The 17,881-nt window shown below is 37.6% G+C and overlaps 1 protein-coding gene and 1 non-coding gene across 2 annotated transcripts in view; one reads left to right on the forward strand and one right to left on the reverse strand.

Moving 5' to 3' along the window:
• LOC142350866 (uncharacterized) overlaps nucleotides 1-17,873 on the forward strand; it is a 73,644-nt gene extending 55,771 nt beyond the window's left edge. Inside the window, exon 7 of the mRNA XM_075402850.1 lies at nucleotides 17,713-17,873. Within this exon, the coding sequence (XP_075258965.1) occupies nucleotides 17,713-17,859 (147 nt within the window). The 3' untranslated portion in view covers nucleotides 17,860-17,873. The remainder of the gene's footprint in view (nucleotides 1-17,712) is intronic.
• On the reverse strand, nucleotides 17,437-17,509 carry Trnaf-gaa (transfer RNA phenylalanine (anticodon GAA)). The gene has a single exon. It is a non-coding gene; the product is annotated as a tRNA-Phe (tRNA).
• Nucleotides 17,874-17,881: the final 8 nt, after the last annotated feature.

Consider the following 17,881-nt stretch of genomic DNA (forward strand, 5'->3'; position numbering starts at 1 on the left):
CAGCGGTCTTCTTTATAAATTTCCTCTGACACAAATTCCAGACATATATTCAGGGGGTCTGAAATATGGTCCATTTTTGTACATTCCCAGGAGGAGGATTTTCCCGTAAAATAACGGGGAAAAGAGTGTAAAGAGTGTAAAAATAAAAAAATTTACCCCCTATTTCTCCGCTTAATTAGCGGTGTAAGAGTGTAATTTTAATAGTGTAATTTTAAATAATAAGAGTGTAATTTCAAATAATAATTCCACCTTTAATTTTTTTTTACATTTTTTCTCATAAATATGAGTGGAAATTGGATCACACCCTAATCCCCGCTAATTAGGGGTGAAAAAGGGGTGAGACCTCCTCCCGGGTTGAAATTTATTCGGTTCATTTTAGTAAAATTCGGACTGAAAACGGGCTGACTAACTGTCTCAGGTTATCATATTTTTACCATATCAAACTCATTCGGCCGCTCAAAAAGGCCAATTTACGGTTTTCGGCACTCGGGTTATCCCGAAGCATCAACTTACAATCACACCCGGGTTTGAAAGTATCACCAATCGAAAGCCCTTGAAAATTTACACTACAACTCCGAAAATCATAATGCTGCTACTAGTACTCCACGAGCAAATCAAATTTTACGTTCCACAGCACAGGCGTGCGCTAGTCCCGTGCAGGTTGGTGTGCGGTCAACTCTGACACTAAAATCGGATTCTTCGTACCCATATTAGTCTATCCCCCAAATTTCAGGTCAATCCGACTTCAACTTTTTGAAAAAATACTATTTCAATTTAGGTGCTAACTACCTTCCTGTGATAATTACCAATATTCTCAAAAATCGCCACATTACATCTTAAACTCTTCCAAAGATCAAGCAAAACCCTAATTCATACGTGCATGCCATTACGACTGATTAATCTCATTATTTCTTACTCAAACAGTCATAATTCACAGCAACACACCTAAAAACCTTCAAATCACACTAGTTCCGGTGTTAATATTTGGAGGGTGGGTGGTCTGATTGGCCTGAAATTTACACCCGCAGTAGAGGACCCTTAGGAGTTCCTCCCATCATTGACTGGTTATCAACCAATAACTCCTTCCCGTCCCGGGAGGGGTCGGACAAATTATGTACCCAGGGTACTTCGAAAACCTGATAAATGCCTTTTCTTATTAAAAAAAAAGCCAATAAAATTCTTCCACAATTTTCTAAACCATTCCCATGATCACACAATACATTACTGCGCAATTAAATACGACTACGATTAGTTTATACGGTTATTTCATCCATAAACAATCAATTTTCCACTTAAAATGCCAAAAAAACTTCATAAAACACCACTTCCCGTGCTAATAACTCAGATAAAAAAAACTGTAATCGGTTGCGTATAACTATTAAATGTGGACAATCATTAGGGGAACATCCCCACAAATTTTCAGATTCAATGACGAATCTAACTTAAAGAGTTGAGTGTACCAGTTTTTGTGTTTGCCCATTATTTTGCAATGGCTCTCTGGCGCCTTGAAACAAAAACCCTTTAAGCAAAAACGCTTATTTCAAACACCTAATTAACTTGTCTAAGTTCACCTGAATTATCTAACTTACAAAATCTGGTTATAACAATTCCCTGCATCCTACAGAAAATGTCCGACGTCACAAAGTGAAAAGATCCCCAACTTTAAGACTTTGGCTTTTCCGAACCCCCTCCCCCCCCCCACCTCCGTTACCTAAAATGCCATGCCGGGTTTATAATTTTGCGTGGTGGGAGGGAGGCTGTAATGGAAAGACCCTACTTTTTTTTAAATTTTCGCAGGTTATATTGTTTTTTTTGGAAACACAGTCTGGAACTAACATGAACTCCATTTTAGTACTGGGCAAGTTTAATTACTAGTCTCATTTCATTACTGATTCAGAGCTAAGATCGTGTCTTTTTTTACTCTTGGCAGCCTAAATTCAAGTCTGATCTAAGTTGAAAATAGTTCCGGAGAACGTAATAATTAGCCAAAATATTCTCGAAAAAAAGTCAAAACTCAAAACTAAGACTGGAAAACACCAAAATTTGCCGAAAAGTAGTCAAAATAGGTTCGGAAACTTAACCGAATTTGGATGATGGGGTCCCGCAATAGCATGGGTACCTTCACAGCGGTCTTCTTTACAACTTTCCGCTAGTAGAAATTCCAGACATATAATCACAAGATCAGAAATATGGTCGGAGATCCCACAACTTAAAGACTTTGGCCTTACCGATTCTCCTCACTTCCATTACTTGCCGGGTCGAGGTTTTTACTCGCAAATAACGGGGAAAAGTGTTAAAATGAGATTTTTACACCGTTAGTTCTCCGCTTAACAAGAAAGGGAAGTGTCAAATAAAAGTGTAATTGAAATAATAATACGTGGAATAAAATTGAAATTTAAAGCAACATCACAATTCTAAATATTTCGAAAGAATAGTTTTTCATCAACTCGTTTTTTCTTAGATAATTGATTTCCTATTTCTAGTTCCTTACTCTCTCCCTGTTCGTCTTCATTCTCTTCCTAATTTTCGCAGGTAATAGAGATAGCTTTTTCGAAACACAACCTGAAACTAACGTCAAGTCATTTTCAGTATACTGGGCAAGTCTATTTACGAGTCTCATTTCATTACTGATTCAGAGCTATGATGATCTCACTTTTTTCATTTGGCAGTCTCAATCCAGGTCTGATTTAGGACTTGGCAATTTTTAATCCAAGTTCGATTTAATACTTGACAATTCTAAAGCTGAATCTGATCTAGGACTTGGCAAGTCCAAAATAGGTCCGAAAAACGCCAAAAATATCCCAAAAATTAGAAGAAAATAGGTCCAAAAAACGCCAAATTTAGCTAAAAAGTTTTAAAAATTAGGTCCGGAAGCTCCAAAATTAGCCGAATTTAGATGATGGTATCCGGGACAGCATGGGTAGATTCACAGCGGTCTTCTTTATAATTTTCCTCTGACACAAATTCCAGACATATATTCAGCGGGTCCGAAATATAGTCAATTGTAGTACATTCCCGGGAGGAGGATTTTCCCGTAAAATAACGGGGAAAAGAGTGTAAAGAGTGTAAAAATAAAAAAATTTACCCCCTATTGCTCCGCTTAATTAGAGGTGTAAGAGTGTAATTTTAAGAGTGTAATTTTAAATAATAAGAGTGTAATTTCAAATAATAATTCCACTTTTAATTTTCTTTTACAATTATTCTCATAAATACGAGTGGAAATTGGATCACACCTTAATCCCCGCTAATTAGGGGTGAAATAGGCGTGAGACCTCCTCCCGGGTTGAAATTTATTCGGTTCATTTTAGTAAAATTCGGACTGAAAACGGGCTGACTAACTGTCTCAGGTTATCATATTTTTACCATATCAAACTCATTCGGCCGCTCAAAAAGGCCAATTTACGGTTTTCGGCACTCGGGTTATCCCGAAGCATCAACTTACAATCACACCCGGGTTTGAAAGTATCACCAATCGAAAGCCCTTGAAAATTTACACTACAACTCCAAAAGTCATAATGCTGCTACTAGTACTCCACGAGCAATTCAAATTTTACGTTCCACGCACCGGCCTGCGCTAGTTCCGTGCAGGTTGGTGTGCGGTCAAATCTGACACTAAAATCGGATTCTTCGTACCCATATTAGTCCATCCCCCAAATTTCAGGTCAATCCGACTTCAACTTTTCGAAAAAATACTATTTCAATTTAGGTGCTAACTACCTTCCTGTGATAATTACCAATAATCTCAAAAATCGCCAGTTTACATCTTAAACTCTTCCAAAGATCAAGCAAAACCCTAATTCATACGTGCATGCCAATACGACTGATTAATCTCATTATTTCTTACTCAAACAGTCATAATTCACAGCAACACACCTAAAAACCTTCAAATCACACTAGTTCCGGTGTTAATATTTGGAGGGTGGGTGGTCTTATTGGCCTGAAAATTATACCCGCAGTAGAGGACCATTAGGAGTTCCTCCCATCATTGACTGGTTATCAACCAATAACTCCTTCCCATCCCGGGAGAGGTCGGACAAATTATGTACTCAGGGTACTTCGAAAACCTGATAAATGCCTTTTCTTATTAAAAAAAATCCAATAAAATTCTTCCACAATTTTCTAAACCATTCCCATGATCACACAGTACATTACTGCGCAATTAAATACGACTACGACTAGTTTATACGGTTATTTCATCCATAAACAATCAATTTTCCACTTAAAATGCCAAAAAAACTTCACAAAACACCACTTCCCGTGCTAATAACTCAGATAAAAAACTGTAATCGGTTGCGTATAACTATTAAATGTGGACAATCATTAGGGGAACATCCCCACAAATTTTCAGATTCAATGACGAATCTAACTTAAAGAGTTGAGTGTACCAGGTTTTTTGTTTGCCCATTATTTTGCAATGGCTCTCTGGCGCCTTGAAACAAAAACCCTTTAAGCAAAAACGCTTATTTCAAACACCAAATTAACTTGTCTAAGTTCACCTGAATTATCTAACTTACAAAATCTGGTTATAACAATTCCCTGCATCCTACAGAAAATGTCCGACGTCACAAAGTGAAAAGATCCCCAACTTTAAGACTTTGGCTTTTCCGAACCCCTCCCCCCCACCTCCGTTACCTGAAATGCCATGTCGGGTTTATAATTTTGCGTGGTGGGAGGGAGGCTGTAATGGAAAGACCCTACTTTTTTTTAAATTTTCGCAGGTTATATTGTTTTTTTTGGAAACACAGTCTGGAACTAACATGAACTCCATTTTAGTACTGGGCAAGTTTAATTACTAGTCTCATTTCATTACTGATTCAGAGCTAAGATCGTGTCACTTTTTACTCTTGGCAGCCTAAATTCAAGTTTGATCTAAGTTGAAAATAGTTCGGAAGAACGTAATAATTAGCCAAAAAATTCTCGAAAAAAAGTCAAAACTCAAAACTAAGACTGGAAAACACCAAAATTTGCCGAAAAGTAGTCAAAATAGGTTCGGAAACTTAACCGAATTTGGATGATGGGGTCCCGCAATAGCATGGGTACCTTCACAGCGGTCTTCTTTACAATTTTCCGCTAGTAGAAATTCCAGACATATAATCACAAGATCAGAAAAATGGTCGGAGATCCCACAACTTAAAGACTTTGGCCTTACCGATTCTCCTCACTTCCATTACTTGCCGGGTCGAGGTTTTTACTCGCAAATAACGGGGAAAAGTGTTAAAATGAGATTTTTACACCGTTAGTTCTCCGCTTAACAAGAAAGGGAAGTGTCAAATAAAAGTGTAATTTAAATAATTATACGTGGAATAAAATTGAAATTTAAAGCAACATCGCAATTCTAAATATTTCGAAAGAATACTTTTTCATGAACTCGTTTTTTCTTAGTTAATTGATTTTCTATTTCTAGTTTCTTACTCTCTTCCTGTTCGTCTCCATTCCCTTCCTTGTTTTCGCAGGTAATAGAGATAGCTTTTTCGAAACACAACCGGAAACTAACGTCAAGTCATTTTCAGTATACTGGGCAAGTCTATTTACAAGTCTCATTCCATTACTGATTCAGAGCTATGTTCATGTCACTTTTTTCATTTGGCAGTCTCAATCCAGGTCTGATTTAAGACTCGGCAATTTTTAATCCAAGTTCGATTTAATACTTGACAATTCTAAAGCCAAATCTGATTTAGGACTTGGCAAGTCCAAAATAGGTCCAAAAAACGCCAAAAATATCCCAAAAATTAGAAGAAAATAGGTCCGAAAAACGCCAATTTTAAATAAAAAATAAGAAAAATTAGGTCCGGAAGCTCCAAAATTAGCCGAAATAGATAATGGTGTCCGGGACAGCATGGGTAGATTCACAGCGGTCTTCTTTACAATTTTCCTGACACAAATTCCAGACATATATTCAGCGGGTCTGAAATATTGTCCATTTTTGTACATTTCCGGGAGGAGGATTTTCCCGTAAAATAACGGGGAAAAGAGTGTAAAGAGTGTAAAATTAAAAAAAATTACCCCTATTTCTCCGCTTAATTAGCGGTGTAAGAGTGTAATTTTAAGAGTTGAATTTTAAATAATAATAGTGTAATTTCAAATAATAATTCCACTTTTAATTTTCTTTTACACTTTTTCTCATAAATAAGAGTGGAAATTGGATTAACCCCTAATCCCCGCTAATTAGGGGTGAAATAAGGGTGAAAACTCCTCCCGGGTTGAAATTTATTAGGTTCATTTTAGTAAAATTCGGACTGAAAACGGGCTGACTAACTGTCTCAGGTTATCATATTTTTACCATATCAAACTCATTCGGCCGCTCAAAAAGGCCAATTTACGGTTTTCGGCACTCGGGTTATCCTGAAGCATCGACTTCCAATCACAACCGGGGGTTGAAATTGTCACCAATCGAAAGCCCTTGAAAAGTTACACTACAACTCCAAACATCATAATGCTGCTACTAGTATTCCACGAGCAATTCAAATTTTACGTTTCACTGCACCGGCGTGCGCTAGTCCCGTGCAAGTTGGTGTGCGGTCAAATCTGACACTAAAATTGGAATATTCGTACCCATATTAGTCTATCTCCCAAATTTCAGGTCAATCCGACTTCAACTTTTCGAAAAAAGACTTTCAATTTAGGTGCTAACTACCTTCCTGTGATAATTACCAATATTCTCAAAAATTGCCACTTTACATCCTTAACTCTTCCAAAGATCACGCAAGACCCTAATTCATACGTGCATGCCATTACGACTGATTAATCTCATTGTTTCTTACTCAAACAGTCATAATTCACAGCAACACATCTAAAAACCTTCAAATCACACTAGTTCCGGTGTTAATAACTGGAGGGTGGGTGGTCTGATTGGCCTGAAATTTATACCCGCAGTAAAGGACCATTATGGGTTCCTCCCATCATTGACTGGTTATCAACCAATAACTCCTTCCCATCCCGGGAGGGGTCGGACAAATTATGTACCCAGGGTACTTCGAAAACCTGATAAATGCCTTTTCTTATTAAAAAAAAATCCAATAAAATTCTTCCACAATTTTCTAAACCATTCCCATGATCACACAATACATTACTGCGCAATTAAATACGACTACGACTAGTTTATACGGTTATTTCATCCATAAACAATCAATTTTCCACTTAAAATGCCAAAAAAACTTCATAAAACACCACTTCCCGTGCTAGTAACTCAGATAAAAAAAACTGTAATCGGTTGCGTATAACTATTAAATGTGGACAATCATTAGGGGAACATCCCCACAAATTTTCAGACTCAATGACGAATCTAACTTAAAGAGTTGAGTGTACCAGTTTTTGTGTTTGCGTATTATTTTGCAATGGCTCTCTGGCGCCTTGAAACAAAAACCCTTTAAGCAAAAACGCTTATTTCAAACACCTAATTAACTTGTCTAAGTTCACCTGAATTATCTAACTTACAAAATCTGGTTATAACAATTCCCTGCATCCTACAGAAAATGTCCGACGTCACAAAGTGAAAAGATCCCCAACTTTAAAACTTTGGCTTTTCCGAACCCCCCCCCCCACCTCCGCTACATAAAATGCCACGTCGGGTTTATAATTTTGCGTGGTGGGAGGGAGGCTGTAATGGAAAGACCCTACTTTTTTTTTAATTTTCGCAGGTTATATTGTTTTTTTATGGAAACACAGTCTGGAACTAACGTGAACTCCATTTTAGAACGTGGCATGTTTAATTACTAGTCTCATTTCATTACTGATTCAGAGCTAAGATCGTGTAACTTTTTACTCTTGGCAGCCTAAATTCAAGTCTGATCTAAGTTGAAAATAGTTCCGGAGAACGTAATAATTAGCCAAAATATTCTCCAAAAAAGTCAAAACTCAGACTGGAAAACACCAAAAATTTGCCGAAAAGTAGTCAAAATAGGTTCGGAAACTGAACCGAATTTGGATGATGGGGTCCCGCAATAGCATGGGTACCTTCACAACGGTCTTCTTTACACTTTTCCGCTAGTAGAAAATCCAGACATGTAATCACAAGATCAGAAATATGGTCGGAGATCCCACAACTTAAAGACTTTGGCCTTATCGATTCTCCTCACTTCCATTACCTGCGGGGTCGAGGTTTTTACTCGCAAATAACGGGGAAAAGAGTGTAAAGTGTTAAAATGAAATTTTTACACCATAGTTCTCCGCTTAACAAGAAAGGAAAGTGTCAAATAAAAGTGTAAATTAAATATTTATACGTGGAATAAAATTGAAATTTAACGCAACATCACAATTCTAAATATTTCGAAAGAATATTTTTTCATCAACTCGTTTTTTAGTTAATTGATTTTCTTTTTCTAGTTCCTTACTCTCTTCCTGTTCGTCTTCATTCTCTTCCTAGTTTTCGCAGGTAATAGAGATAGCTTTTTCGAAACACAACCTGAAACTAACGTCAAGTCTTTTTCAGTATACTGGGCAAGTGTATTTACAAGTCTCGTTTCATTACTGATTCAGAGCTATGATCATGTCACTTTTTTCATTTGGCAGTCTAAATCCAGGTCTGATTTAAGACTCGGCAATTTTAAATCCAAGTTCGATTTAATACTTGACAATTCTAAAGCCAAATCTGATTTAGGACTTGGCAAGTCCAAAATAGGTCCAAAAAACGCCAAAAATATCCCAAAAATTAGAAGAAAATAGGTCCGAAAAACGCCAATTTTAAATAAAAAATAAGAAAAATTAGGTCCGGAAGCTCCAAAATTAGCCGAAATAGATAATGGTGTCCGGGACAGCATGGGTAGATTCACAGCGGTCTTCTTTACAATTTTCCTGACACAAATTCCAGACATATATTCAGCGGGTCTGAAACATGGTGCATTTTTGTACATTTCCGGGAGGAGGATTTTCCCGTAAAATAACGGGGAAAAGAGTGTAAAGAGTGTAAAATTAAAAAAAATTACCCCTATTTCTCCGCTTAATTAGCGGTGTAAGAGTGTAATTTTAAGAGTTGAATTTTAAATAATAATAGTGTAATTTCAAATAATAATTCCACTTTTAATTTTCTTTTACACTTTTTCTCATAAATAAGAGTGGAAATTGGATTAACCCCTAATCCCCGCTAATTAGGGGTGAAATAGGGGTGAAACCTCCTCCCGGGTTGAAATTTATTAGGTTCATTTTAGTAAAATTCGGACTGAAAACGGGCTGACTTACTGTCTCAGGTTATCATATTTTTACCATATCAAACTCATTCGGCCGCTCAAAAAGGCCAATTTACGGTTTTCGGCACTCGGGTTATCCCGAAGCATCGACTTCCAATCACAACCGGGGGTTGAAATTGTCACCAATCGAAAGCCCTTGAAAAGTTACACTACAACTCCAAACATCATAATGCTGCTACTAGTATTCCACGAGCAATTCAAATTTTACGTTTCACTGCACCGGCGTGCGCTAGTCCCGTGCAAGTTGGTGTGCGGTCAAATCTGACACTAAAATTGGAATATTCGTACCCATATTAGTCTATCTCCCAAATTTCAGGTCAATCCGACTTCAACTTTTCGAAAAAAGACTTTCAATTTAGGTGCTAACTACCTTCCTGTGATAATTACCAATATTCTCAAAAATTGCCACTTTACATCCTTAACTCTTCCAAAGATCACGCAAGACCCTAATTCATACGTGCATGCCATTACGACTGATTAATCTCATTGTTTCTTACTCAAACAGTCATAATTCACAGCAACACATCTAAAAACCTTCAAATCACACTAGTTCCGGTGTTAATAACTGGAGGGTGGGTGGTCTGATTGGCCTGAAATTTATACCCGCAGTAAAGGACCATTATGGGTTCCTCCCATCATTGACTGGTTATCAACCAATAACTCCTTCCCATCCCGGGAGGGGTCGGACAAATTATGTACCCAGGGTACTTCGAAAACCTGATAAATGCCTTTTCTTATTAAAAAAAAATCCAATAAAATTCTTCCACAATTTTCTAAACCATTCCCATGATCACACAATACATTACTGCGCAATTAAATACGACTACGACTAGTTTATACGGTTATTTCATCCATAAACAATCAATTTTCCACTTAAAATGCCAAAAAAACTTCATAAAACACCACTTCCCGTGCTAATAACTCAGATAAAAAAACTGTAATCGGTTGCGTATAACTATTAAATGTGGACAATCATTAGGGGAACATCCCCACAAATTTTCAGATTCAATGACGAATCTAACTTAAAGAGTTGAGTGTACCAGTTTTTGCGTTTGCCCATTATTTTGCAATGGCTCTCTGGCGCCTTGAAACAAAAACCCTTTAAGCAAAAACGCTTATTTCAAACACCTAATTAACTTGTCTAAGTTCACCTGAATTATCTAACTTACAAAATCTGGTTATAACAATTCCCTGCATCCTACAGAAAATGTCCGACGTCACAAAGTGAAAAGATCCCCAACTTTAAAACTTTGGCTTTTCCGAACCCCCCCCCCCACCTCCGCTACCTAAAATGCCACGTCGGGTTTATAATTTTGCGTGGTGGGAGGGAGGCTGTAATGGAAAGACCCTACTTTTTTTTTAATTTTCGCAGGTTATATTGTTTTTTTTTGGAAACACAGTCTTGAACTAACGTGAACTCCATTTTAGAACGTGGCATGTTTAATTACTAGTCTCATTTCATTACTGATTCAGAGCTAAGATCGTGTAACTTTTTACTCTTGGCAGCCTAAATTCAAGTCTGATCTAAGTTGAAAATAGTTCCGGAGAACGTAATAATTAGCCAAAATATTCTCCAAAAAAGTCAAAACTCAGACTGGAAAACACCAAAAATTTGCCGAAAAGTAGTCAAAATAGGTTCGGAAACTGAACCGAATTTGGATGATGGGGTCCCGCAATAGCATGGGTACCTTCACAACGGTCTTCTTTACACTTTTCCGCTAGTAGAAAATCCAGACATGTAATCACAAGATCAGAAATATGGTCGGAGATCCCACAACTTAAAGACTTTGGCCTTATCGATTCTCCTCACTTCCATTACCTGCGGGGTCGAGGTTTTTACTCGCAAATAACGGGGAAAAGAGTGTAAAGTGTTAAAATGAGAGTTTTACACCATATTTCTCCGCTTAACAAGAAAAGAAAGTGTCAAATAAAAGTGTAAATTAAATATTTATACGTGGAATAAAATTGAAATTTAACGCAACATCACAATTCTAAATATTTCGAAAGAATATTTTTTCATCAACTCGTTTTTTAGTTAATTGATTTTCTATTTCTAGTTCCTTACTCTCTTCCTGTTCGTCTTCATTCTATTCCTAGTTTTCGCAGGTAATAGAGATAGCTTTTTTGGAAACACAACCTGAAACTAACGTCAAGTCATTTTCAGTATACTGGGCAAGTCTATTTACAAGTCTCGTTTCATTACTGATTCAGAGCCAGGATCATGTCACTTTTTTCATTTGGCAGTCTCAATCCAGGTCTGATTTAAGACTCGGCAATTTTAAATCCAAGTTCGATTTAATACTTGACAATTCTAAAGCCAAATCTGATTTAGGACTTGGCAAGTCCAAAAAAGGTTCGAAAACGCCAAAAATATCCCAAAAATTAGAAGAAAATAGGTCCGAAAAACGCAAATTTTAACTTAAAAATATTAAAAATTAGGTTCGGAAGCTCCAAAATTAGCCGAAATAGATAATGGTATCCGGGACAGCATGGGTAGATTCACAGTGGTCTTCTTTAAAACTTTCCTCTGACACAAATTCCAGACATATATTCAGCGGGTCTGAAATATGGTTCATTTTTGTACATTCCCGGGAGGAGGATTTTCGCGTAAAATAACGGGGAAAAGAGTGTAAAGAGTGTAAAAATAAAAAAAATTACCCCTATTTCTCCGCTTAATTAGCGGTGTAAGAGTGTAATTTTAAGAGTTGAATTTTAAATAATAATAGTGTAATTTCAAATAATAATTCCACTTTTTTATTTTCTTTTACAATTTTTCTCATAAATAAGAGTGGAAATTGGATTAACCCCTAATCCCCGCTAATTAGGGGTGAAATAGGGGTGAAACCTCCTCCCGGGTTGAAATTTTTTAGGTTCATTTTAGTAAAATTCGGACTGAAAACGGGCTGACTAACTGTCTCAGGTTATCATATTTTTACCATATCAAACTCATTCGGCCGCTCAAAAAGTCCAATTTACGGTTTTCGGCACTCGCGTGATCCCGAAGCATCGACTTCCAATCACACCCGGGGGTTGAAATTGTCACCAATCGAAAGCCCTTGAAAAGTTACACTACAACTCCAAAAATCATAATGCTGCTACTAGTACTCCACGAGCAATTAAAATTTTACGTTTCACAGCACCGGCGTGCGCTAGTCCCGTGCAAGTTGGTGTGCGGTCAAATCTGACACTAAAATCGGAATCTTCGTACCCATATTAGTCTATCTCCCAAATTTCAGGTCAATCTGACTTCAACTTTTCAACTTTTCGAAAAAAGACTAATCTGATTAGGTCCGAAAACGACTACTCCAAAATAGGTCCAAAAACGCCAAAAATAACCCAAAAATTAGAAGAAAATAGGTCCGAAAAAAGCCAAGTTTAACTAAAAAAAATTAAAAATTAGGTCCGGATGCTCCAAAATTAGCCGAAGTTAGATAATGGTGTCCGGGACAGCATGGGTAGATTCACAGCGGTCTTCTTTACAATTTTCCTCTGACACAAATTCCAGACATATATTCAGCGGGTCTGAAATATGGTCCATTTTTGTACATTCCCGGGAGGAGGATTTTCCCGTAAAATAACGGGCGGGGAAAAGAGTGTAAAGAGTGTAAAAATAAAAAAAATTACCCCCCCTATTTCTCCGCTTAAATAGCGGTGTAAGAGTGTAATTTTAAGAGTGTAATTTTAAATAATAAGAGTGAAATTTCAAATAATAATTCCACTTTTTATTTTCTTTTACACTTTTTCTCATAAATAAGAGTGGAAATTGGATTAACCCCTAATCCCCGCTAATTAGGGGTGAAATAGGGGTGAAACCTCCTCCCGGGTTGAAATATATTAGGTTCATTTTAGTAAAACTCGGACTGAAAACGGGCTGACTAACTGTCTCAGGTTATCATATTTTTACCATATCAAACTCTTTCGGCCGCTCAAAAAGTCCAATTTACGGTTTTCGGCACTCGGGTGATCCCGAAGCATCGACTTCCAATCACACCCGGGGGTTGAAATTGTCACCAACCGAAAGCCCTTGAAAAGTTACACTACAACTCCAAAAATCATAATGCTGCTACTAGTACTCCACGAGCAATTAAAATTTTACGTTTCACAGCACCGGCGTGCGCTAGTCCCGTGCAAGTTGGTGTGCGGTCAAATCTGACACTAAAATCGGAATCTTCGTACCCATATTAGTCTATCTCCCAAATTTCAGGTCAATCTGACTTCAACTTTTCGAAAAATGACTAATCTGATTAGGTCCGAAAACGACTACTCCAAAATAGGTCCGAAAACGCCAAAAATATCCCAAAAATGAGAAGAAAATAGGTCCGAAAAAAGCCAAGTTTAACTAATAAAAATTAAAAATTAGGTCCGGAAGCTCCAAAATTAGCCGAAGTTAGATAATGGTGTCCGGGACAGCATGGGTAGATTCACAGCGGTCTTCTTTACAATTTTCCTCTGACACAAATTCCAGACATATATTCAGCGGGTCTGAAATATGGTCTATTTTTGTACATTCCCGGGAGGAGGATTTTCCCGTAAAATAACGGGCGGGGAAAAGAGTGTAAAGAGTGTAAAAATAAAAAAATTACCCCCCCCCCTATTTCTCCACTTAAATAGCGGTGTAAGAGTGTAATTTTAAGAGTGTAATTTTAAATAATAAGAGTGAAATTTCAAATAATAATTCCACTTTTTATTTTCTTTTACACTTTTTCTCATAAATAAGAGTGGAAATTGGATTAACCCCTAATCCCCGCTAATTAGGGGTGAAATAGGGGTGAAACCTCCTCCCGGGTTGAAATATATTAGGTTCATTTTAGTAAAACTCGGACTGAAAACGGGCTGACTAACTGTCTCAGGTTATCATATTTTTACCATATCAAACTCATTCGGCCGCTCAAAAAGTCCAATTTACGGTTTTCGGCACTCGGGTGATCCCGAAGCATCGACTTCCAATCACACCCGGGGGTTGAAATTGTCACCAATCGAAAGCCCTTGAAAAGTTACACTACAACTCCAAAAATCATAATGCTGCTACTAGTACTCCACGAGCAATTAAAATTTTACGTTTCACAGCACCGGCGTGCGCTAGTCCCGTGCAAGTTGGTGTGCGGTCAAATTTGACACTAAAATCGGAATCTTCGTACCCATATTAGTCTATCTCCCAAATTTCAGGTCAATCTGACTTCAACTTTTCAACTTTTCGAAAAAAGACTAATCTGATTAGGTCCGAAAACGACTACTCCAAAATAGGTCCAAAAACGCCAAAAATAACCCAAAAATTAGAAGAAAATAGGTCCGAAAAAAGCCAAGTTTAACTAAAAAAAAATTAAAAATTAGGTCCGGAAGCTCCAAAATTAGCCGAAGTTAGATAATGGTGTCCGGGACAGCATGGGTAGATTCACAGCGGTCTTCTTTACAATTTTCCTCTGACACAAATTCCAGACATATATTCAGCGGGTCTGAAATATGGTCCATTTTTGTACATTCCCGGGAGGAGGATTTTCCCGTAAAATAACGGGCGGGGAAAAGAGTGTAAAGAGTGTAAAAATAAAAAAATTACCCCCCCCCCCCTATTTCTCCGCTTAAATAGCGGTGTAAGAGTGTAATTTTAAGAGTGTAATTTTAAATAATAAGAGTGAAATTTCAAATAATAATTCCACTTTTTATTTTCTTTTACACTTTTTCTCATAAATAAGAGTGGAAATTGGATTAAACCCTAATCCCCGCTAATTAGGGGTGAAATAGGGGTGAAACCTCCTCCCGGGTTGAAATATATTAGGTTCATTTTAGTAAAACTCGGACTGAAAACGGGCTGACTAACTGTCTCAGGTTATCATATTTTTACCATATCAAACTCTTTCGGCCGCTCAAAAAGTCCAATTTACGGTTTTCGGCACTCGGGTGATCCCGAAGCATCGACTTCCAATCACACCCGGGGTTTGAAATTGTCACCAACCGAAAGCCCTTGAAAAGTTACACTACAACTCCAAAAATCATAATGCTGCTACTAGTACTCCACGAGCAATTAAAATTTTACGTTTCACAGCACCGGCGTGCGCTAGTCCCGTGCAAGTTGGTGTGCGGTCAAATCTGACACTAAAATCGGAATCTTCGTACCCATATTAGTCTATCTCCCAAATTTCAGGTCAATCTGACTTCAACTTTTCGAAAAAAGACTAATCTGATTAGGTCCGAAAACGACTACTCCAAAATAGGTCCGAAAACGCCAAAAATATCCCAAAAATTAGAAGAAAATAGGTCCGAAAAAAGCCAAGTTTAACTAAAAAAAATTAAAAATTAGGTCCGGAAGCTCCAAAATTAGCCGAAGTTAGATAATGGTGTCCGGGACAGCATGGGTAGATTCACAGCGGTCTTCTTTACAATTTTCCTCTGACACAAATTCCAGACATATATTCAGCGGGTCTGAAATATGGTCTATTTTTGTACATTCCCGGGAGGAGGATTTTCGCGTAAAATAACGGGGAAAAGAGTGTAAAGAGTGTAAAAATAAAAAAAATTACCCCTATTTCTCCGCTTAATTAGCGGTGTAAGAGTGTAATTTTAAGAGTTGAATTTTAAATAATAATAGTGTAATTTCAAATAATAATTCCACTTTTTTATTTTCTTTTACAATTTTTCTCATAAATAAGAGTGGAAATTGGATTAACCCCTAATCCCCGCTAATTAGGGGTGAAATAGGGGTGAAACCTCCTCCCGGGTTGAAATATATTAGGTTCATTTTAGTAAAACTCGGACTGAAAACGGGCTGACTAACTGTCTCAGGTTATCATATTTTTACCATATCAAACTCATTCGGCCGCTCAAAAAGTCCAATTTACGGTTTTCGGCACTCGGGTGATCCCGAAGCATCGACTTCCAATCACACCCGGGGGTTGAAATTGTCACCAATCGAAAGCCCTTGAAAAGTTACACTACAACTCCAAAAGTCATAATGCTGCTACTAGTACTCCACGAGCAATTAAAATTTTACGTTTCACAGCACCGGCGTGCGCTAGTCCCGTGCAAGTTGGTGTGCGGTCAAATCTGACACTAAAATCGGAATCTTCGTACCCATATTAGTCTATCCCCCAAATTTCAGGTCAATCTGACTTCAACTTTTCAACTTTTCGAAAAAAGACTAATCTGATTAGGTCCGAAAACGACTACTCCAAAATAGGTCCAAAAACGCCAAAAATAACCCAAAAATTAGAAGAAAATAGGTCCGAAAAAAGCCAAGTTTAACTAAAAAAAATTAAAAATTAGGTCCGGATGCTCCAAAATTAGCCGAAGTTAGATAATGGTGTCCGGGACAGCATGGGTAGATTCACAGCGGTCTTCTTTACAATTTTCCTCTGACACAAATTCCAGACATATATTCAGCGGGTCTGAAATATGGTCCATTTTTGTACATTCCCGGGAGGAGGATTTTCCCGTAAAATAACGGGCGGGGAAAAGAGTGTAAAGAGTGTAAAAATAAAAAAATTACCCCCCCCCCCCCTATTTCTCCGCTTAAATAGCGGTGTAAGAGTGTAATTTTAAGAGTGTAATTTTAAATAATAAGAGTGAAATTTCAAATAATAATTCCACTTTTTATTTTCTTTTACACTTTTTCTCATAAATAAGAGTGGAAATTGGATTAACCCCTAATCCCCGCTAATTAGGGGTGAAATAGGGGTGAAACCTCCTCCCGGGTTGAAATTTATTAGGTTCCTTTTAGTGAAATTCGGACTGGAAACGGGCTGAACGGCTGATTACCGCTAAGAGGTCAATAAGTCAATAACTACATGAAATGACCCATTGTGACCTTCCGGGGTCCTAGAGTACTGTTTGGCATCGGCGCGGTATCAATATACAAGAACCCGCAAAATTGCGGGTAAAAATTAATTAACCTCTAACCTAAATCGTGGCACGACAAAAATCTTCGAAATTCGGAATTTTCACTCGTCTTTCATTTGGGAATCAACTTCCAAGTGTTATCCAAGTCTTGGCTAAGACTTGTAAGACTTGTATTTAGACTTCCCAGTACTGGGAAACGAAATTAAAATAGTTAGATACAGACTTGAACTTTACTGATATAGACTGGGTGTTCGGTCCGGGATGGGAGGGGATTGCCGACGATTCAATCCTGAAGATCACGCTTAGTTTCTTATTTTTTTTTCAAAATATGAAAGTTTGAGGCGCTGAAAATTGAATTACATGGCGTTGGATATACCATTTACATAAGGGATTGACTAGAATTAGAGGGGGTAAAGAAAATATTTGCCGCGACCCGGGATCGAACCAGGGACCTTTAGATCTTCAGTCTAACGCTCTCCCAACTGAGCTATCACGGCTGTTAAACACCACCGATAGTCCAGCAAAATAAAGCACGCGTTGATTGTCAGCCTAAACGTATTTAGCATAAAGAAAATATGTAGCATGACATAATATTCACGAAATGGTCGGTTGGGCGGAAATTTGACAATAGCATTCTATTTCAACATGGTATCATTGTTTAGCGAGCACAGGAATTTATCAATTCTGTTTGCAATTTTAGTATTCTTGCAAATTGGCAGAAAACCTGATCGAATGCCCACACCCGCCGTTGCTAACTGACGAAACAATTGAGTCTTATTTGGAATCACGGTCGGCTTTGAACACAATCGGCCAGCAATTCAACTTCTCAGTCAAGAAAGACTTCTAAACACACGCTCATACTTCAACCA

This window comes from Convolutriloba macropyga, chromosome 12 (genome assembly GCF_964194025.1).
Source record: "Convolutriloba macropyga chromosome 12, txConMacr16.3, whole genome shotgun sequence".
Classification (NCBI taxonomy): Eukaryota; Metazoa; Xenacoelomorpha; order Acoela; family Convolutidae; genus Convolutriloba; species Convolutriloba macropyga.